The sequence below is a fragment of the Chionomys nivalis genome, chromosome 1, assembly GCF_950005125.1.
Source record: "Chionomys nivalis chromosome 1, mChiNiv1.1, whole genome shotgun sequence".
Taxonomy (NCBI): domain Eukaryota; kingdom Metazoa; phylum Chordata; class Mammalia; order Rodentia; family Cricetidae; genus Chionomys; species Chionomys nivalis.
Window position 1 is genome coordinate 78,786,398 of NC_080086.1, and position 22,180 is coordinate 78,808,577.

Sequence of the window (22,180 nt, forward strand, 5' to 3'; positions counted from 1 at the left end):
CTCATTTATATTAAAAATTTAATTCCTGGAGGCGGGGAGGGACGTGCGCCGTGCTTGTGGAGGTCATCAGAGGAAAACTTGTTGGTTCTCTCTTTTCTACCACGTAGGATCCGGGAATAAATTCAGTTCATTGGGCTGGGTGGATGGCGTGTTTACACTCTGAGCCATCGCAACGGCCGCCTGACTCTGCTCATTTTAACTGAAGTTTAAAAACTTAAGCAGTGCCTAGCAAGATAGCTCATACCTGTAATTTCAGCATTCTAGGAGCTGAGGCAGGAGGATTGCCAAGAATTCCAGGCCAGCTCTGGCTACAGAGCGAGCCCCCCTGAAAAGCCTTAAGTGGAAAGGGTAGTTCTGACTTGAGACCACCAGGAAGGGTGGCAAGAGGCTGAGGGCAAAGACTGCTGTCTGTGAACAGATGTCTGCTCTGCCTCTGTGATGCTGGTGGTCCTGGCCACTGTGACTAGTGACAGTTTTAGCTGGCGGATTGCTCCCTGAGCGACCATGTCCTGGAGAAGCTGGGAAACCTTCCTTTAGGATATCTGTTTGAGAGCCTGAGTCCAGTGGCTCCTGACCCCCGATCCCGTGAGCCACCCTGCCCTTCAGGTCTGCACTAGGGAGAGTCAGCACTGAATTTGGTCCACCCCCAAGCCTCAGGTGCGCCACTCTGTCCATCAGAGCCCTTCATCAGCCACTCTCCTTTACTAGTTGTGAGTAATACTCATACGTCCTAGCAATGCAGAGAGCCCGGTGAGAGGCTGCTCAGTAGCAGCAGGGCAGGACTGGAGGAGGGAAGGCCCCAGGAAGGGCTGGCCCACCTCTGTGTGCTGTGCAGGAGCTAAGCACCTGGTCCTGCACCTTGCTCCTGCAGCTTCAGCTTCTATAGTGGTGGCTTCTGGGAGCCTCTCAGGAGGAGGAGGAAGACAGAGAACCAGAAGGAGGACCGACCTGTTCCTTCATGCCTGGGCTCTGTGCGACTTGCCCAACCTATGGAATAGGAGAGCTAGTACCCCCAGTCTAGAGCACCCCCTTGCAGGGATTTCAGGTAGCTCAGTTACTTCTCCTGCTGACATCAGTGGAGTTCTTTGAGTCTTGGAAATGAGTGGTCATTAAGCCCCTGCCATAGCTGCTCCCAGACAGTGGGGTAGGGGGGAGGACAGGATAGCAGCAGTCCATTGAGGAAGCCAGGTTACCAGCCTGCCTGTGTGGCCTGCAGGGCTAGGAAGTGAAGAAGCAGCCCCCCTTGCTGTGGGTGCCTGGGAGTCTGAGAGCGCTCAGGCAGGTGACGCTTTTCAGACAGTCCTGTCTGTCTACTACCACCTGGGGGAGCTTTTAAAGGTGATGGCAGGTGGGGTAACAGACCGTCAGTTCTGGCGATGGACCAAGGGCAGACTGGTTTTGAGTGGTCGTCAGTGCTGGAGAGGGGAGAGTCAGTATGAGCTTTGGGTGTTCAGGGCTGCCTACTTCCTATCCAGGTGGCTGAGGCCTGGACAGTCCTTTTGTGGGCTGCTCACAGAGCCTGGGTACATGTGGCATAGTCTCAAGAGACCCTCCCTGGCAGGGCTCAGCTCCCCCAGCTCTGTGTGGGTCCGAGCACTCACTGAGGCCTTGTCCCCAACCTGCCTCAGAAGTGGTCACTCCCACAGTGCCTGGCTCTCCCCTTCTGTGAGGCCTGCCTCCAGGCACTGACTACTTCCCACGTGAAACTCAGGCAGGCCAGAGTGGCTCTCAAATCCAAATCCTCTAGGATAAGTCACTGAGTTAAATGCCATTTGCTCTCGAAGCCTGTGAGCCCCTCCACTCTGGGAAAAAGGAGAGGTGTGTGGGAAAGCCCCATCCAGTTCCCCTCCAGTCATAAAAATGGATGCAATTTATTTTTTCTGGCATTCCAATTACATAGATGTTTGTCGCCAGCTGTTCCAGCACGGAGCGCTCTTTCAGCTGCCGTTTCTTCTCTCACGTTTGACGCTGTCAGGCCGCAAGTCTGGCAGGGCCCGGGTTGGAGGGATCGTTAGCTGGGGGCGCCTCCCAGGTGAGCGGGGCTGGCTTTCCTTGCTGTGGTCTGTGATGTTCCCTGGGTGGTCTTAGTGAGGCAGAGACTGGGGTGCTGCTGTCCCAGCCGTGGACCAGAACTCCGCCTTTCATCCCACAGTGTTGGATATGAGTGAAGACTCGGGAGCCTCGGTGTAGTGAGAAGGCAGCAACTACCCCGCATGCGCAGACAGCATGCACAGACATGAAAGCGGCCTCCGCTGTACGAACTCCCCAAGTTGTCTGTAGAGCGGGGATGAACCCCTGGAGTCCTACACCTCTCAGGAGTGCTGCCGTCCCTGGCATGTTTGTGTTTAACTGAAGTAAGCAAAACTTAGGACTTGAGGGGCTAGACCAGGTTTTAAGCCCTGGCAGTGGCACTTCTTTCTTGGGGCCCCTGGAATTGTTATTTAACCTTTCTGATCCTGAGGTCTCTTCACCACGAAGCAAGAACAGCGTATCTTTTCTATTCTGATGGGAATAAACAAAACTGTGTATCAGAAAGGGGCTGTCCTTGTCTCTAAAGGGGAATCTCTGAATTTACAGCTTCAGGGTGACAAGTTCGAATCCAGCCCCAGGAAGGACCATCTCCGGGAAGGGCAGGACCCAGGGCTGGCAGATGAGGACTTGTCCTTTCGAGTTAGAGATTCTCCCTTCTCTAGCACTTGACGGAAACATTGGTTCTGTCTTTTAAAGTAAGGCCAGCAAGCAGTCAGTCCATAAATCCTAGGTTTCAAAGGGCGTGGATCTATACCAAGAAACCTAGGCAACATTTGGTGCCAAAGAACGCCAATAAACAGACGACCATCAACAGACACCAGCCATATGGTGAGGACCACTGTGCACCAGGCACTACACCTACCATTTCTACCCCCTGTTAATAATACTCTCGAGTCAGAGGCACTGCCCCTACTGGAGAGTGGAAACAGAGGCCAAGAGAACGCCCCGGGCATCTAAGAAGTAGGCTTTCTTGCTCTTTCACCCCTGAAGTTTGCCCAGGAGCACCCCCCCCACACAATGTCCTGTGCCCTACCCACTTGGAGCCCTTGTGGAAATAGACATCTGTAGCACGTGGGGGTTCCATTTAGCTACAGGGAGCCAATAGCCCGCTGGTGGTGGCAAGGAGTGGGGTGGGCCGGGATTCGGGGGCGGGGGGGGGGTGTCATCAGCTCCAAGCACCCCCAGGGCTGCGCCGCCAGTGAGGCCTGACACCGGGTTAAGTCGCCTGGCGGCCTTCGGCTGCAGCTGGGAGCGCCGCCTGGTTCCCATTCGGTGCTGTGGTTTTGATTAGCTGCTGGGAGAGGCGGGCCTGGCTGCAAGTCTATGGGAGCTCCGCAGGAACAGCGGGTCCCCCCCCACAGGCCGCCCGCCCCCCCTCCTGGCAACCCCAGACTCCAGATGTTCCGAGCGCTCGCTGGGAAGGCCTGCTGGCGCCACGGAGGGCAGAGGGCAGGGAAAGCACGCGAGCTGGAAGCCCAAGAACTCAGTCACCGCAGGCCTTGGCAGCCCGCCCGGCCCTCCGCTGGCACATTCCCCAGCTCTCCCCTGGCCATCTGTTCCCAAAAAGCCCTTTCAGAACCTCATCATCACTCAGGATACAACAGCGCGAGCAGCTGGTTTGGAGGCAGCAGCGAAAACCGTGCAAAAGGTTCTTTGTGAGAGAGGAAACTCGCTTATGAATAACAGGGCTGGATGCCGTAAAAGTTGGCGGCTGCAGTCCGTGTTTCTCAGGCGCCGCTGTTTGCTCTTGACTTTTTATCTCTGGTTTTTATTCCTCCCCACCCCCACGCCCTTGTTTGCTTTCAGAGTTTTTCTTCCTTTTCTGGCACCAGGTGTCAGTTCTTCCTCCTTGGGAGTACCTGACGGCCACCTAATAAGTTCTTAGGATTCTGTCAACTGGTTTTGGTCTCAAAGCTGTTAACCCCGAGGCTAGTGGGAAGTGACTGCTTTCCCCTGGCTAGGAAGAGACTGGCAAGCAAGAAGGTCAGGGTGTCTAATGGGAGGGTAGCAGCTGGGGAGACGGCTCAGAGGCCCAGAGTTCCCACTGCAGTACGGTCATTAAGAGCCCAGTGCGGCCACCATGAGGTGGTAAGGCTCAGGGAGAGACCCTGTCTCAAAAAAGAAAGGAAAATGATGTGCAGACGTGAGGGACATGTCCTGATGTTAACCTTTGTCCCCCACGTCCCCGTCATGGGTGAGCGCACACACACACCTGAATCAGCGAGCCAGGTCCTGGCCTGTTCATTGCTGAGGTGTCTCCAGAAGTCCTGGTCCTAACTTGTCGTCCTTGGAGGTCTAACTAAACAGGGGCATTGAGGTGGAAAGTCATTCCATTGTCACTCCGACTGACCCCAGCTTGCAGAAGCAAGCATTGCACCCACAGGGGCTGGGTTGAGACCACCACTCGTCAGAAAGCAGCACAGGGGAGCCTTTGGGAGAACGGTGGTGGCCATAAACACCCCAGTGCCTGGGCCCCCACAGCTGACTGCAGCGTGACCTGAGGGCCTTTTTAAAGAACCGGCTGCTACCACTGTCGCCGCCAAGTGCTTCTGGGACATGTCTGCTCAGAATCTGGGCACCTTCTGGGAACAGTCACCAGGTGGCCTGTCCTGGCGGTGGGGTCCTGGGCAGGGCTGGCAGCTGGGACAGGGAACAGGGTCAAGACTGCCCTGTAGGGGTGGAGCTGGGGACTTCTGGTGTCAGTGCAGTGATGGGGTGGGGTGAGGGCAGGGCTGAGTTCCCTTTGCTTCCTCAGTTCCCTGACTGCTTCAGTGTTTGCGGCCTCCCCGCTGTCCCTTCAAGAGCTCAGAGCCTGTCAGCCCCTCACTCAGCTGCATGATGTGACTGCCTGTGGCCTGTTTCCCCAAGTCCAGCATTCGGGTCTTTGGAGAGCCTGTTGTGTTTCTTCTGAGCTTTCTTCAAACCACTCACCTCTTTCCTCCTGCCTTACCCTCCGCTTTCCTCCCACCTACAGTGGGGCAGATAGGGCAGGACCAAAGGTTTATTTTATCACAATTTCTGGGCCATTAATCTCATGTCCAGAGGGGCTTGGCGCCAGCCCTTGGTCCTCCCTGTGTGGCCTCTATGGGGGTGGGGGTGTCTGAGTCTTCAGTCTGGACTGGTCTTAGTGCTGCTTTGGGGACCATGAGACCTCGTTCAAGAGTCTCAGGCTTGACTGGAAAGAGGGTTCAGAGGTTAAGAGCACTGACTCATCTTCTGAAAACCAGGGTTCAATTCCTAGCACCCAGGTTCCCAGCTCACAACTGCCTGTAATAGTCCAGTCCCAGGGGGTCCACAGCCCTCTTCTGGCCTCTGGGTGCACTTCACACATGTGGTGCACAGACGTACATAAGACAAACATTTTAAAAAAATGTCTGTGGCTCATGCTGGGAGATGCTCCAGGGGCTGACCAGGGATGGGCAGTTGAAAGGATATAAATTTGGCCTGTGAATTCTGTTCCTCCCCCACATTTTCCACATGAGGATTAGGCTTTCCTGAGGACCTAGGACAGAAGAGTGACTGCTGATCTTATGTCCCTGGGGACAAGGTGGCACTGGCCCCGTGACCAGGAATTGATTTCTGTTCTAGCTTTCCAGAGGACAGGGTTTGGGGAGGGTTTCCTGCTCACTGCGTAGTCCTGATGACCCTCAGTGGAGGCCTAGGGCAGGGCGGGTTGACTGGCCCCGGCCCCGGTTGTCCCCTTATGCCCACCCCAGGCCTGATAACAGATTCTAGGAGAAAACACAAGCCCTTCCCTCCTTGATTTCCCAGTAGAAGTGTTTCTAAATGACAAAGGCAGGAGCCAGTCCCTCCTTGAAGACACTCATGCATGGCTGCCCCAATCCTGGACCACCAGTCCAGCAGCTCTGACTCCAACAGAGTCCTCCAGAGCCCACCCCAGACGTTCTGCTGGAGGCCAGGGGCAGCTTCACTTTTACCACTTACCCACCCGTTCAGGGTTCCCAGGTATTCTCCACAGGAGAGACAATGTCAGACTCAGCAGGATTCCTGACTGTCCCCTACCGCCACCCCCACCCCCGATGACCCAGCCCCAGCTTGCTAAGAGCTCCTGGACTGCTCTGGGCACATGCTAACCTTGTGTAACCTTCCCAGCCATCTGATCTAGCTCTGCCTCCCTCCCGCTTCCTTCAGGAAGCCCTCCTGGATTCCTACTCTGGCTTCCTCATAAGGCCAGCAGGACAGCTTTGGGGATCCAGGCTTCCTTTTCTGGCTGCCATAGGGCCAAACACTTCAGCCTCAGAGTGCGCCCAGAATCTGGGTGAGGACAAGACCAAGATGAAGGCTTCTTTAGTGCAGTGGGTTCTGCCTAGACGCCTTCCCTGAGGAGTGGCTCTCCTTGAACCCGAGAAACCATCAGGGCCTGTCCAGGGAGAGCAGGGGGTAGCCCCTCCACAGGTCAACCCAGCAGAGTTGACTCCAACTGGGACGGGGTATTTTTCATCTTAGTGGGGCCCCCCAGTGTTGTGTCCTTGACCACCGTGGCAGAAATCTGTTTCCCTATCTCACCTAATACTAACCACATACTTACAAAGCTGGTGCCCCAGCCTCGCTTTCAGCTGGTGGCATCCAGGTTCAGAGAACATAGGTGGCCAGTTCCCCAGTGCCCTCACACCTCTGTACAGTTACTAGGTGTTCTGCGGTTCGCAGAATCTCTCACATCATTTCCGGATCCCCCCACCTTTTGGGGTCTCTGTTATTTAGGAGTATGAGATGGCACAAAGTCAACCAGGCCAGAGCAAGGCAGGACTGGTGCATCAGGCTATGACCACTGCCCTTTGATGCACCCCTCCCTTTGGGCTGCCTAGCAGTGTGGGCTCTGGGGACCGGAGTCTACACTTCAGCACAACCGTTTGTGTATGCTCTGAGCTTGGGTATTGCCTTCAGCAAGCAGAATCTTCCTCCTGAGATGCAGATACAGCTGTCCTGGGGGCAGGGGCTGGAGGGTACAGTGGCTATAAAAAGGTTTTCTCAACTGCAAGTCAGAAGGGGTCCTGGAGGACAGGGCTGGCTCATCTGAAAAGTGACCAGGAGAAGCCAAGTGCCATCCTAGCCTGGGGCTTTCCCAAGAATTGACTATAACGCAGGGAAAGAACTCAAGTCTGTTGAGAGTGTGTGTGAGAGTGTGTGCGTGCGTGCGTGTGCGTGTAGGTAGGCGTGTGTGCTGTGCACATCTGTCGGGATCAGATGGAGGTCTCCTGTAGACTGTATCATTTTCTAAGGTGGGAACAAGGTTCATTTCAGAATGCAGTTATTGATGGTTTGAAACTCTGCCTTCAGAGATCAGGAGCCACTAGAGGTGGCCCTGTGGTGGCAGGGAAGGCAGAGACAGCTGGGCCCATGGAACTGCTCAGAGCCCACCAAGAACGGGGGTGGGGGTGATAGGCATTTCTGGGAGTCAGCTTCCCATCACAGTAGCAATGCTCCACACCTCTCTTTCCTGTTCTCCTACCCCTAAAACCTTGAACAGGAAGGACACGGACAGGCACCAAAAGGTTATTTACAAAAGGTGGGCCACTTTGTACCTTCCCCAACATACATACATTAACCTTTATATATACACACACACACATACATACATGCATACACACATACATACATTTTTGGTCCATGTAACTCAAGATGTCTCCAAACTTCTATCTAGTGGAGTATGACCTTGAACTTTTGCTCCTCCTGCCTCTGTCTCCCCAGAGCTCAGATTACAGACATGCTCCAACCCAGCTGCGTCCTCAGTGCTGGGATAGAACCAGGGCTTTGTGCATGCGCGGCAAGCACTCTGACAACTGCGCTACACCCCAGTTCATAAAATTGTACTTCTTCAGTCTTTTTCGACCCCTGAGTAGAAGGTGATGAAGATGACCCAAAGGGCCCTGCGCTTTTATTGAAGACTAAGTGAGTCTCAGGCTCACTCAGGCTTCGTCCGAGGTCCTAGGATTACTTCAAAGAATAAAACAGAGGCCTCACCCTGGAGATCAGAGCTAAAAGACACAAATGTGATAACGGAAAATCCAGAGGGGGCCCTGTGTGGACAGGAGTACGCCATACTTAGTGTGTGTGTGACCCTTAACACCTTGACTCCCGGGTGCCCAGGCTCTGAGCAGCCAAACAGAAACAACCTGTTGCAGCAAGGCCACCTCTGGGAGCCAGTGCAAAACTGGCCAGTGGTCACAGTACCAGGGAAGAAGCAGAAGCCACTTTGTGCTGGAGCAAAGGGCTCCATGAGTGGCAGGGGCCGTGAGTGGCAGGGGCCCAGGGACCTGTGCAGACAGGTGGTACTTCTGGGCTTGACCCTGTTATCCAGGAAGAAGTTAACTGACATGCTCAGGTCCTACAGCTAGGAGATGTCAGACTCGGAACGCAGACGCCCTGACGCCACCAGTTGGCACCTTTAATCGCTACAGTGGGTTGCTTGCTGGGCGGGTGGCACTCCATGTGTGGATGTCTATGAAAGGAAGGAAAGAGTCATTTCCCTCAGCTCATTCTTAGCCTTTCCTTAGTGTAGCTAGAACCTCCTTTTATGGTGTAATTGATAGGGTGTCAGGGAATAATGAGCCCTGAAGAAATGTCCCCACCTGTACCCACATCCTACAGTCCTCCGGATTCTAGCTAAGGCATGGGCTTAAGGATATTAGAAGAGACAAGGGAAGCGGGTATCTCGCTCATGTTAAAACCATATTTGCAGGCTAGGGATAGTTCAGTTGGTAGTGCTTTCCTAACACGTGTGAAGCCCTGAATTTGACCCAAGTATCAGAAGTATTGACTTATGCCTCCAACCCCAGCACTTAGGAGGTAGAGGCAGGAGAAACAGAAGTTCCAGTATATAACAAGTTTGAGACTACCCTAGGCTACTAGTTTGAGATCTTATTCACAATAAGTAAGTAAATAAATAAGGAAACAAAACAAAACTTCATGTTTTTGTGGAGCTCCAACTGGCTTTTGCTGAAATCACTTATTTGGGCTACACACACGCACTCACACGCACGCACACATGCGTGGTTCATTCATGTCAGGCTCTCTCATGTCTTCTAGATACAGATATTAATTTTTACAGAGGCCTCCTGTCCAGCATGAATTGGCTTTTCTGTGTTGCTCGACTTTGCCCCCGGCTGTCATCTTGCTGGAAGGATTGGGAAGGGGGGAGGGGTGCTGAGATGCAGAAAAGCAGAGTAGCTGTCCTCTCAGGGCAGATCGCTCAGGGTCCTGAAGTCCTGGCCACTCCAGAAGAGGCGAGCATCTGAAAGTCAAAGCCAGGGTCTGACTTGCTCTGCCGTTCTCTAGAAACGTGTATGAGGCAAGAGCCATAGCCAGCCTGGCGAGGATGGGTGTCTCCAAGGAGATGCTGTGCCCCTCCCTTTGTCTGTCAGATTATTTAAGCACTGAGCCCCAAGAGATTGGAATTTCCCTAGGGACTAGGGTGTGTACACACATAGGGTGTCTGTGAGGTCAGGCCCACTTGGGAAGACAGAGGAGTGGAGCTTTTCTACTTGGCTGGGCTCTGTCCACCCAGCCTGGTGCTGCAGGATAAAGCCCCCAGCCCTTGGGGAGCTGCTGGGAATGAGCCCGAAGGACTGGAGGCAGCTGGGAAGCTGTAGCTACTGTGCCCTATAACATTGCCCGGGCCAGCCCTGCCCTTACAGGGCATCAGACCAAGAAAGACAGATAGACTGACAGACCCAGAGAGACAAACACAGAAGAGGCCAAGAAAGAGTTGGCTCGGGGAGACACAGGCAGAGCTCTGAGAAACAGATCGGCAGCCAGAGAGAAGGCGTCAGCATGGCGTGGCAGTCCCCTGCAGGCCCTGGGGGCTCCTTGCCGGCTGTGGTCCTAGCTGTGAGTGTGCCAGGCCTCTCCTGCCACCAGCCAGGAGAAGGAAAAGGTTCACACAGCTTGTCAGACCACTTCTCAGGAGAGATCGGAGCTGAGGTGGTGATGACGGGCCGGACCACACCTTAACAGAACTGCTGGTATACTTACCTCCGGTCCTCTCTGTTTAATAGATTTGGGAGTCACTGGACCTCTTTCTTCGTTCCTCTTCCTACCCTGGCCACATTTAATAAGTCTCTCTCAGTTCTTCACGGTCACTATCTGTTTAATTGGCCCAGTGACGGCAGACGGCGGGAGTTAGTTTGTTGGGACTACCAGGGCCCAGGCTCTGCCCACAGCAGCTCCAGCAACAGATGATTATGCAGGACTCATTCATCTGCTGAATGACACAGTAATACCCACTTCCCAAGGGTTGTCTCAGTCAGTGTGAGCAAGGAATGAAACAAGAGGTTCCTGGCACGTGGCCATGCTTCTAAAAAGACCACACTGAGCCCTAGTCCCTCACTTTTCCTGTCAGGCCATGGGAAGATCAGGGTGCCTAGGGCCATGCCCATTGGGAGTTCAGTGGAGGGGTGGGCAGAGTGAGCAGCTCCACTAACAGTATCCCAGGCTACAGACAGATGGAGGGGACTGGGAAATAAAGGGCTTTGTTGGGAGTAACAGCTCATTCTTTCCGGGTGGGAACTGGTGACTTGAGCAGACCCTCAGTGTCCTCTCCGGGGGTAGTGCCAGCAAAAACACAAGCCATCGTCCCCACTGGAGTTTGCGTGTCTACGGGTAGGGTATTCCCACCAGTTTCCAGAGCCAGTGGTCAGAGTGCTGGTCCAGGTCGCCTGGGACTCAGCTCTATCTCTGACACATCAGCACGGTGAGGGATCTTATGCCCACCTGCTCTCGGCTTCCAGCATTGTTTAACAACTGATGGGAAAGTCCACCTCTCTACCATTCCCTGGCTTAAAGGTCTGACCTGAGTCATTGGCTTCAGCAAAGGAAGGGTGTGGCTTCTTGGATCCAGTAGTCTCGGTCTTGGGACCTAGGACCTGTGGGTCACATACACTAGTCTTACAGACAGTCCAGGACAATGTCTTCCCCAGGGAATAGAGGCTACTGAACAGGGTTGACAGCTCTTCTGGGAGGAGAGACAGGAAGCAAGGCAGGGCCTCCGACTCAGTGTCTATCACCAGGCTACCATGTGGCAGCAACTCAGTACAACTGGTTGAATGAATACATTCTTCGTGAGCTTGACTCTCCTGGCTCATAGAGGCTTCTTCTGTGACTTTGATACCCTAGGCTCCCAGGAGATCTGAGGGTTCTCCCAGCCAAGACATAGGGTGGGCCACAGGTTCCTGTCATGTCCCTGTCCTATCTGTGTCCTCAGTAAATGGTGGCCAACTGCAACTGCTCCCAAATTCCCTGCCTGCCACACGCTGTCCATGTCAGGTAGGACAGCAGTGGCTAGCGATGGGTGGACTATGCCTGTGGGCTCAGAACAAACCTGCAGTTCCAGCTCGGAGAAGATGTGAAAACAGACCTGGGCTGTTAGGGGGCTGGCTCAGCAGCAGTTAGTCGCTGGCTTCTGTGCAGGCACACACACACCCACACACACTAAAGATAGAGGAAATGAGGGGCTGGGGAGGTGGCTCAGCAGTCACAGGTGAGATGCCGCCAAGCCTGAGGACCTCAGTTGCACTCCAGGGGAAGGAGAGACCAACTCCTGCAAGCTGTCTCCTGGCTGCCACGTGAGCCCTGTGGCCTGCGCGTGTGTGCACGCACACACACGCACACATACACACGCGCGCACACACACGCACACCCCGAGCACGCGCGCGCACACACACACGCACACCCCGAGGCTTACGTGGAGGCCCCACAGTTGCCTTTGTGTTGCAGTGAATGGGGAAGATAAAGGAGGGCAGCAATGTGCTTGATGGAGAATTCTTCCCCCTCCTCACGTTCCTATTGTATTGTAGCTTTTTAAGGTGCTTAAAATCTGCTTGATTTCAGGACATATTTTTTTTTTTAAAAAAAAAAAACTCTCCAGATTTCAAACTCATTGGATATTTTTTCACACACGTGGAAGATTGTATCCAAATTGCTTATATGTAGAAAAATCATGATTTGAAAATGGTTAAGTAGGTAATTGGACATTTTAGTTGCACGATGAAGTTTTAAAACCTAGAAGGGAGCTGGAGACTGGAGAGATCGCTCAGTGGTCAAGGGAACTGGTGACTGTCACAGAGGACCCCCACGTGGTGGCTCACACAGTCTATAACTCAAGTTCCAGGCGATCTGATGCCTCCTCCTGGCCTCTGTGAGCACCAGGCACACGTGTGGTGCACACACACGTGCAAGCAGGCAAATATTCACACATACAAATACATTATAACTTTTTATGCACATGCACACGTATGCACGTATGTGCAGCGGCACAAATATGAAGGCCAGAGGACAACTTGTGAATGTCGCTTTTCTCTGTCCTCCACTCAGTTTCTGGGGTGGACATAGGCTGGTCACCAGCTTGGTGGCAAGCGCTTTCCCCCCTCGAATCACCTCACTGGCCTGAAACAATTTTTATTGTTCCCAGAGTTATTCAATCACCCTGCATGACACGGGTCATCAAGAGAAGAAAGCAAAGGACTTAAGGCTGGAGATGCCCAGTAAGCAGAGGGGAGAAGGAGAAACTGGGGTGACAGATGAGCTGGCTGAGGTTGCTCAAGGTCACAGGAAAAGATTCAGTAAGGGACAGCCAGAGTAAGGCAGGGTGCTGGATGCTCCCCCTGAGAAGGAACGTCCTGTGGTACGAGAGAGCTGCACTAATACACTGAGGCCTGAGGCTGAGAGGAGTCGTGTTTGTTCTACACGTTTTTACAGATGGTGCCAGCAGCTGGAGTTGTACTGGGCACGGGGCTACCTCAGTCAACAGAGCTGTCCACTGGCCCCCATGGGGCTGCTGTTCTGACCCCCAGATGAGCAGACAGGGGAAACGTGTTTGCGATGATCTCATCCGTCTCCATACTGACCGGATGGTAGCCATCAAACCAGATATGCTGAAATAGCCAAAAGCAACAGTGTGCAACTGTGCTTGCTTCCTTGCCCTCTGCCCCAGCTGGTGGGTCCAGAGGAAGCAACCAACTGAATGAAGACCGAAGCTAACCCAGTGGGCTCCCTTTGCTGGTCTGGGGTAGTATGCTCAGAGCTGGGCATCCATCGTCAGCTCAGCCCGAGAGCTTGCAGGACTTGTAGCTGGAGCCAGGCTGCCCTGGTCACCTTCGCAGTGTGGCTAGGAGAATGGTTCCAGCCCTCCGCTCCTTCTCCAGACCACAGTCAGGCTGGATGAGAAGGGGCTCCAGGCCCAGTCCACGGCAGGGCCCGCCCAGGCAGCCAGTGCCTGGATGACGTGGCCATAAACCATGCTGTGGACCACAGACCCTGTGCCATCCCCATGGGTTTCCTTTCCGCTACTTAATCCTTCTCCTCAGACTCCGTAACAAAAAGCAGATCTCTGTTGGGGCCAGCCGTGCACAATGGGCTGGGAGAATGCAAGCCTGGGATTTACCACATCAAGACCCTGCCGGCCTCCCACTTTTCCTTTTCCCCGCCTTAGCCACTATTAGCTGGACAGCCTTCCTCCCCCATGGCCTGGCTCACTCACCCTCCTTGGACCCTGCATCCAGCATGGCTCCAACCTCTTAGTTTGGATCTTGGACCATGTCTTGGCTATATTCCTACCAGTGTTCTGGGGCCTCCAAGGCAAGACATACAAGGGTCTGTGGTTAGCAGCTCTCCAGCTCCATGGTTTGACTCCTTACTGCTTGCTCTCCAAAGCCAGGCTTCAGTAGGAGCAGCTTCTGTTGGGAGGAGAAGCAGGACCCATCTGGGTTCAAATCCCATCACTGCTGGTGTGGAGCACTCAGCCCACGCTCTGCGTGGCCCACCCTTGACTCAGGATGTGAGGAGGACCCGAACATGCCAGCGCTGCCTGATAGATGGTTTGCTGGACTGTCAGCATGCGCTGCTTGTTCAGGATTCTTGCAGAACAGGGAGCTGCACCAAGGTCTCTGGGCGTTTTTCCTATGTTCTGGGTGGATTCTTGGAACCCTCATGAACTTCTGTGGTCATTTACACACACACACACACACACACACACACACACACACACTCAGGCTGATGCCCCAATGTATTCTTGGCTTGTCCTCCTCTCCTGTCCCTTTCTGGATGGTTGGACTTGGAAATGGCCTGACCCAGTAACTCATGGGTCTCAAGATGTCCCAGGTTCCTCACTCTTGGGCCCTCTGTGTCTTAACTTCATGATGTTCAGAATCACAGACCTCTGTTGGTTTGTTTTCTGGGTTAGGATTCTACAGGTCCATTCTCATTTCTGCTTAGAAGGAAACGGAGGGAACGAATTATTGATGTCCCTCAGCTGAGTCATCTGTCAGAGGAGGGAACCTAGAGCTGAATAAGTGACTCTTCAGATCACCTGGGTGGTGGGTGGTGGGCCTCATGACTTGTGGCATGCTCTTGTCTAAACAGAGCTGGGAAGATGGTACAAGTCATGGACAGACAGTTATTTCCATGGGAACTAGGGAGGCCCATCGTCCACCCATTCCAGCATCCTGTAGTAGCAGGACTGACTCTCATGTCCCCGAAAGGTGTGAATCTGGGGTTCATGATGTCAGCACCAGGTGTCCCTGAGCTTACAAGGCCGTCCTTGGTGTAGCAGTCCGTGGAGGCTGAGAGAAGAGGAGCAGTATGTGCTTTGGGGAAGCTAGTCATGGATCAAATCTGGCCCTAGTGTTTAACTGAAACACTACCTGGGCAGGATGGGCTTATTGTCAGTGTCAGCATCCAGCTTCAGGGTGAGTAGAGAATGTTCCTGATAATGTTTTCTTTTGTTTTTCAGGAGTGACCACAGACTAGACCACGGATACTGCTGTGGGTCTCTTCCCAGTCGGGCCTGAGGAGAAAGAAGCCGAGGCCACCAATATAGCCAGCCTCATTTCCTGCCTTCTCCAAGATGCTACCAGATCCTCAGCCCACTTACTGCCTCTCAGGTTCACCAAGGACCAGGACAAGGGCAGCCTGCCTCCTCTCCGTCTCCTGCTGTCCGCCAGCCATCTAGGGTTACTTCAGATTTTGCCTTCTGACTGGTGGTGCGGACAATTGCCAAAGATTCTACAGAGATTGTCCAAGGAAACTACGGGATGAAACCCCAACAGCACAAAGCCACCGTTGCTGCCTGAACACATCCACCTCAAGCCAAAGATGGATTAGCACTTCTGCCAGGAACTCATGCAAGGAGTGGACATTTGGTGACCTTCAGAAGCACTTAACCCTCTGAGCCAGTGCTCTGTCTGTGCTGAACCCCAAACTGGCTGGATACAAGACAGGCTTTCTAGGGCTGTGACAGACAGGCTGGGTGCCTTGGTGTGGTGGAAGGTGGGGTCTGAGATCTTGTTTCTTTCCATTAGCCATCCAGGCCTCTGACCCTATGCCCAATATTCTTTGGGTCCTGGCTCCTTCCTGGACTCCAAGCCTCCTGAGAAGGGAAGAAGGGGAGAATGAAGAAGCAATATTGCCCCATAGCCCACCCAGGACATGCCCCAAGACAACCTGTCTGATGGTCTTTGCTCCCAGAGCCTGCTCTGCCAGGTGCTCACCAGTGGCCAGTCTCAGGCTAGCACACAAGACAGTGTCCTGCTATAGGCCAACTGCCTTTGAACAGGCCAGGCAGGAGGACTTAGGGAGGAAGGGACCAGGGGAATGGGCCAGTATGTGGGGAAGGGGGCATGTTCAAAGCCAGTGCCTGCTCCATGTGCTACAGAGGCCAAAGCTGTTCACATCTGTGTGCAACCATCTGCTTCAAATTGAAGTAAAAGCTGCAACATATAAAGAAAGTACTGGTGTGTGTTGAGTGGACTTGGGGGCAGGGGAAAGGACATTGGGTATTCGTTAGCTGGGGAGTGTGAGGGAGGGGTGGGGACCCCCACCATGGCCTTAGGCTAGACTGTGCTCACGAGGGCTGGCCAGGTCATGTGAGAAGCCCTCTCTACTTCACCCTGTACTTAGCCCCTCACCTCAAGATTTGTGAGACCAGGCTCAGTAATGCTAGTTTCCAAATGAGGAAAACAAGGTCCCAGGAGACAGGGCCAGTCATCAACAGAGACAGTCCTTGAATCAGGATGGCCCGGCTCCACGCCCTGGGCTCTCGAGCCCTTTCCAGTCCACCACACCACTTTTGGGTGGCCTTGTTCCTTTCCTTTCCTTTGCGGGTCATTTTGGGATAGAGACGGGATGGGGAAGATGGTAAGGACTGTTGGGTGTCAGAAACTAGATGTGTGTGTGTGTGTGTGTGTGTGTGTGTGTGTGTGTGTGTGGTGGCTTCCGGGGACTGTAGTGTGCCTGACACGGTTTTTCCTTGGTTTCACTCTGTGTCACGCTCACCTCCATGTCCGGGGACCAGACAGTAACAGTCACGCCTAGAGCCGTACTTGCTGCTGCAGGAGAACACAGTCCAGGCACTGGTCTGTGGTCCTGGCCAGGGACAGGGTGCAACTGCTTAGGTTAGGACAGGCCTGCAGGGCTTGGGGAGATAGATGATTGTGTGACGAAGAGCACCTGGTCTAGCTGATGAACCAAGTTAGGCTCCCCGGACCCACACTGGGCAGCTCACAGCAGCGGTAACTTCAGGGAACCTGAGGTCTCTGCAGGCACCATATTCACATGCACGCAGACACGTCATTGGGAAGAAAAGAAATCTGTTTTAAAAAAAAAAAAAAGGAAGAAGAAGAAGCAAGAGAACAGGCATGCTGCAGACTGTTCCAACATCTCTGAAATCTGTAGCCTCTACTCAACTTATTTCAGCTCCCGTCCTGGCTGGGGCGCCGAGTCCCATCCCAAGACCATCCGTCCTTCTTTCTCGAGTCCCTGTTTCCTTTTCTGTGGTTTCCCACGGCACGGGTTTCTTTTCTGGAGCCCTGTGCTTGCGACAGTGGAAAGAGCTCCTTTGAGTTCTGAGTACCGTCTGCTGCCGGGTCTCTGGCTCCCCTGGGAATTCTAGTTCTCGTGAGTCAGACCCTGGGGCTGATGGGGAGGTCGGACTCATTCAGCAGTAATGACCTAGGTTCACGCCCTTCTATCATGGGCCACAATTTTCCTTTCACATAGAGATAAAAACCTCACCCCACCCCGTGTCCCAGGGAAGCAGGCAGAGCCCACTCACATCCCAGATCCCTGACAATTCTCAGGGGACTGACATCCCCAACTCTCTGCCTTTTGTCTCTTGGGTCAGCTCCCTGTGTCCTTGAAACGGGGCCACACAAGGCAGCGGTGTGGCGAGCAGTTAGTTTTTGCCATTTGTGATGGAGTTTACAACATGTACAAATCACAAGGAACAGGGCATTGCCTTGATGTCCCCATTTATGGAGCTCTTCTCGTCACATTTCTAGCGTTGTAATTGCCCCGGACGCTGCATTTCTGGGCCGTGACTCACCCTTAGCCTGTCCTACAGCTGTGGCTCAAATCTGCTCGACACAGAACTGTAATGTATGGTGACCAGTGGGTAGGCTGTGAGGCAGGGGAGTAGCTAGCATGGCTGGTCAGCTGCCTCAGCTGAGGGTCTTGATCTTGTCTCCAGGAGGATTGAGGCTCCCCCTGAACCAGACACGTTCCCACTCCCAGGTGCTGTCCCGAAGATTGGTTCAGAAGCAGCAGACGGGCCACAGAGTAAAGGATGCCCCCTCCCCGAGACGTAGGAGCAGTTAAGACCATGCCCTAGACCGTCTTCAAAGCCATCTGGTGCACAGACTACATGCCTTCATCCTCTGGGACTGCATTTCCAGCCTTACAACCAAAAGTTCCCAGAAAAGTCTCTCTTACATACACACACAGGCATGTAATACGCACCACATACACTTGTGTGTATGTGTTCATGTGTACCTGTGTATATGTATATGTATGTGTGCATGTATGTATGCATACACAGTATGTATGCAAATATCTGTGCAGCTATGTAGGAGGCCTGAGGAAAGTGTTGCATGCTCTCCTATACCACTGTCCTCCTTGTTTCTTTGATGCAGGGTCTCCCACTGACCCTGGAACTCTCAGCCCCAATCTCTTCCTGTCTCTGCCTCACTCAGTGCTGGGGTTCAACACATGCCAGACGGTGCCCAGAATTTTTATGTGGGTTCTGGGGTTCACATTCCAGTCCTTGTGCTTGCAGAACAAGCCTTCCTAGCCACTAAGATATCTCTCCAGCCCCCACACATAGTGTTTAAGAAATAATAAAGACCTCCGGATCTGGGAGTGAGCTTAGTAGGGAGAGTGCTTGCCTAGCACGCATGTCTTCAGATCCTATAGGACATGTGCTACTGCTGGTCCTGGCAACCTCAGCTCCAGCGTGATCTTTCAGGGTCCTTGGCTTGGAGGACAAGACCCAGGAGCCAAGCCTGAGGAAGCTGTTGGCCAGGAGGTGGCAGCCACCTCAATGATGCTTCATGGGTTCCAGTACTACAGCTCTGTGTGTGTGTGTGTATGTGTGTGTGTGTGTGTGTGTGTGAGAGAGAGAGAGAGAGAGAGAGAGAGAGAGAGAGAGAGAGAGAGAGAGAGAGGGAGAGAGAGAGAACACTATCCAGAGAAGTTAGAACAGAGCCTGTGGAGGAATGCTCACCCAGGCTGGCTAACAGCTCAGCAGGTGAAGCTGCCTGCTGCCAGATCTGATAACCTGAATTTGATCCCTGAGTTGCACATGGTGGAAGAAGAAAATTATCTTTTTAAAAAGGTACCTCAAATAAATAAATAAACAGATAAAATAATTTCTAAAGAAGCGGTCTTCTTCGATTCTGGATGAACGCTTTTCCTTCACTGTGCAGTGACGTGTGTGGCTAGCTCCCTGGCTCAGCCAGGCAGACTGGGCAGGGAGAATATACCTGACTTATCTCCCCAGGACAGCACACTGGAGAGGGGTGGGAGTGGATGGGGAAATGGGGGTGTCAGTGCCTGAAAGGTGAGTCACCTCCTGCTCTCTGCTGTGGTGGGGGGCTGAGCAGCAAGCCCACAGGGTCCTGCCTATTCACCCCTGGTCTTGGTTGTTCTACAGAGCCTGGTGGAGATTCATGGCAGGGAGCAGAGGATGAAGTCTGTTGTATTCTAAGCATGAAATGAAGAAGGTTCTGGAAACTGGCTTAGCACCATGAAGGGAAACAGGAAGTGTTGTACTTCTCCAGCCCAAAGATGTTCAGAGGGTGAGATGGCGGCAAGAGGGAGTGTGTTTGCGTGTGTGTTTGTGTGTGTGTGTGTGCATGTGTGTGTGTGTGCGCACGCGTGTTCATCCTTCCTAGGGCCACAGGCTGATCTCCAGGCCTATCTTCTTTCATAGCTCTACTTCCTCCTGCCGCACGGGTTGGCTGTTCTCCTCACGGTCCTTCCCTCCACAGGTGCCCACTCTCCTCAGGTCCAGGGCCTCTCTTCTCTTTCTCTTCCTTTATCTGGAACCATTTTACCTTCTTTGGGTCCTGCTCCCCGCTCCCAGCCCAGTCTCCTAAGTGTGTCAGTGTTGGTGGCTGCAGGTTGTCGTGGGTGTCAGAGGCCTGGTGTAGTTCCTAGCCCTCCTCTGATTGGGTGACCCTGGGTAAATGAGTCCCCCTCTGAGCCTCGGTTTCTCCTTCGGGAAACAGGAACGATAAAGTCTCGCTGCATAATTCTATCTCACTAGACAGTTATCTGCCAACTGGCCAGCAGTTAAATGCAGGTAGCCCCGCCTCTGAGTTCATCACGCTGCGCCTGCCCTGCTAGGCACCCCAACGAGGGGAAGGAAGAAGCATTTTGCTCCGTCTGCTTTTCCACTCAACCGTGGCCTCATCTGGCCTGGCTTCTCCCTGGCCCCTCCCAGGGCCGTGTCCTTCCTCTGGCCCAACTCTTAAGTCAGGAGATGTCTTCCTCTTTGGAGCCCCAGCACTATTCCCAGGAGCGGGTGCTTGAACTACTCGCCTGCCTGCTTCCCCACGGCTGTACTGTGATGGAGACTTAGCGAAGGGACCTGCTTTGTCCTGGCTGGGTGAGAGGCTCTGGAACACAAGGGAAGGACACAGGGCATCCCATTGTTCTAGAGGAACAGCTGCCTGGGTGCAGCTGCTCAAGGCTCTGTCACCTGCTGCCCTCTTGCTCTCAGAGTCCTTTCTGCGTCCCTCCTCTAGGGAAGCACACAGTGCCCACCCACAGCGGTGGAAGTTCTTCTCCCGACCAGGCCCCTCCCACCCTCTCCTCTTCAAATGTTCATTTGCAGTGTTCAGGGCACAGTCGCTAGTCCTCGTCAGACACATCCCTCCCCGAAGCGCCCCCCCCCCCCCCCCGTTATCTTGGCTCCACATCCCATTCCAGACACTGTCTGGTTCTGGTCACAGGAAAGCTGAGTTTTCTCTGTCACCTCCAAGGCCCTGTGCCATTTACCCCTTGTCCCTCCTTGAATTTACCATCTGCCAATACCGTCATCCATACCCCCCCCCCGTGTGTGTCTAATACTGCCATCCATATTCCCGTGTGTGTGTGTGTGTGTGTGTGTGTGTGTGTGTGTGAAGGTCTCATGTAACCCAGGCTGGCTCTGAACTCCATATATATCCAAGGATGACCTTGAATTTCGGATTCTCTTGTCTACCTGCCAAGTGCTGAAATGACAGGTTTCTCCACTCCACCTGGCTGATGTGGTGCTGGGAATCTGACATAGGTCTCTATGCATGCCAGGCAAGTGCTCTGTCAACTGAGCTCCTGCGTCCGCCATGTGGTTTGCTGACACAGCAGACTCAGCATGCCTCTAAGAGTTTGCATTGGCTGTTCTTATTGCTTGTGATGCTCTGTGCTGGTCAGTTTCCATGTCGGTTTAGCACAAGCTAGAGTCATCCGGGAAGAGGGTCTCTCACTGGAGAAAACGCCTCCATCAGACTGGCTGTAGGCAAGTCTGTAGTGCACTTTCTTTTTCTTTCTTCTTCTTTTTTTTTTTTTTTTTTTTTGGTTTTTCGAGACAGGTTTCTCTGTAGCTTTGGTGCCTGTCCCGGAACTAGCTCTTGTAGACCAGGCTGGCCTCGAACTCCCAGAGATCCACCTGCCTCTGCCTCCCGAGTGCTGGGGTTAAAGGCGTGCGCCACCACCACCCGGCAGGTGCATTTTCTTAAGATTGATTGATGGTGCAGGAGAGCCCTCACTGTGAGCCGTGCTGTTCCTGGGCTGGTGGCCCTGGGTGTTAAAAGACAGCAGGCTGAGCCAGCCATGGGAGCAAATCAGGAAGCAGCACCCTTCCGTGTCTTCTGCTCAGCTCCTGCCTCTAGGCTCCTGCCCTTTCCCCCAGACACGGAGTATGAGCTGAGAATTGTAGACTGGAATAGATCCTTTTCTCCCCAGGTTGTTTATGCTCATTGGTGTTTCATCACAGCAATGGAAACTCTAACCAAGACAGCCTCAGATGTCCCCATGGCTAGTTCTCTCATCTTCTATTCTTCAATGAAATGCTATTTGTGATGTTGAGTCTTGCCAACCAGACGGGATTTAGAATCACATGGAAGACACATCTCCGGAAGACCCACCTTGAGTGTGGGTGGCCGGGATGCTGCCATGGATAAAAAGGACAAAGTGGGCTGACACCAGCGTCCATAGCCCTGATTTCTGAGTGTGAATTCAGTGTGATCAGCTGCCTCACACCCCTGCCTGCATGCTTTCGTCATCATGATGGATTGTCCCCTCAAATAATGACCCAAAAATAAACCCTCCCTTCCTGTCTGAATTTGCTTTCTGTTTCTGTGATAAACACCATGACCAAAAGCAACTTGGGGAGAAAATGGTGTATTTCATATTAGAAGTTACAGTCCATCACGGAAGGGAGCCAGGACGGGAGCCTGGAGCAGAGACCACTGAGAAACCCTGCTTCGGGTCTACAATCAGCTTTCTTTCTTTCTTCTTCTTCTTTTCTTTTCTTTTTTTTTTTTTTTTGAGACAGGGTGTCTCTGTAGCTTTGGAGCCTGTCCTGGAACTAGCTCTTGTAGACCAGGTTGGCCTCGAACTCACAGAGATCCGCCTGCCTCTACCTCCCAAGTGCTGGGATTAAAGGCGTGCGCCACCACCGTCAGGCTAGCTTTCTTTCTTACACAGCCTAGCCCCCACCCCTACCTATGACTAGTAATACCCACGGTGGGCTGGGCCTCCCTACGTCAATTAGCCGTCAAGAAAATGCCCCCACAGGCCAGTCTGGTAGAGGCAGTTCTCTAGCTGAGGTCCCTCTTTCCTGGTGACCCTAAATTCATGTCAAGTTGATGCTGAAGCT

General features: G+C 53.3%; 1 protein-coding gene across 1 annotated transcript in view; it reads left to right on the forward strand.

Annotated features, from left to right (window-relative positions):
• Positions 1–15,750, forward strand: part of Atoh8 (atonal bHLH transcription factor 8) — a 29,296-nt gene extending 13,546 nt beyond the window's left edge. Inside the window, exon 3 of the mRNA XM_057779098.1 lies at positions 14,777–15,750. Coding sequence (XP_057635081.1) covers positions 14,777–14,782 — 6 coding nt within the window. The 3' untranslated portion in view covers positions 14,783–15,750. The remainder of the gene's footprint in view (positions 1–14,776) is intronic.
• The last annotated feature ends 6,430 nt before the right edge of the window (positions 15,751–22,180 follow it).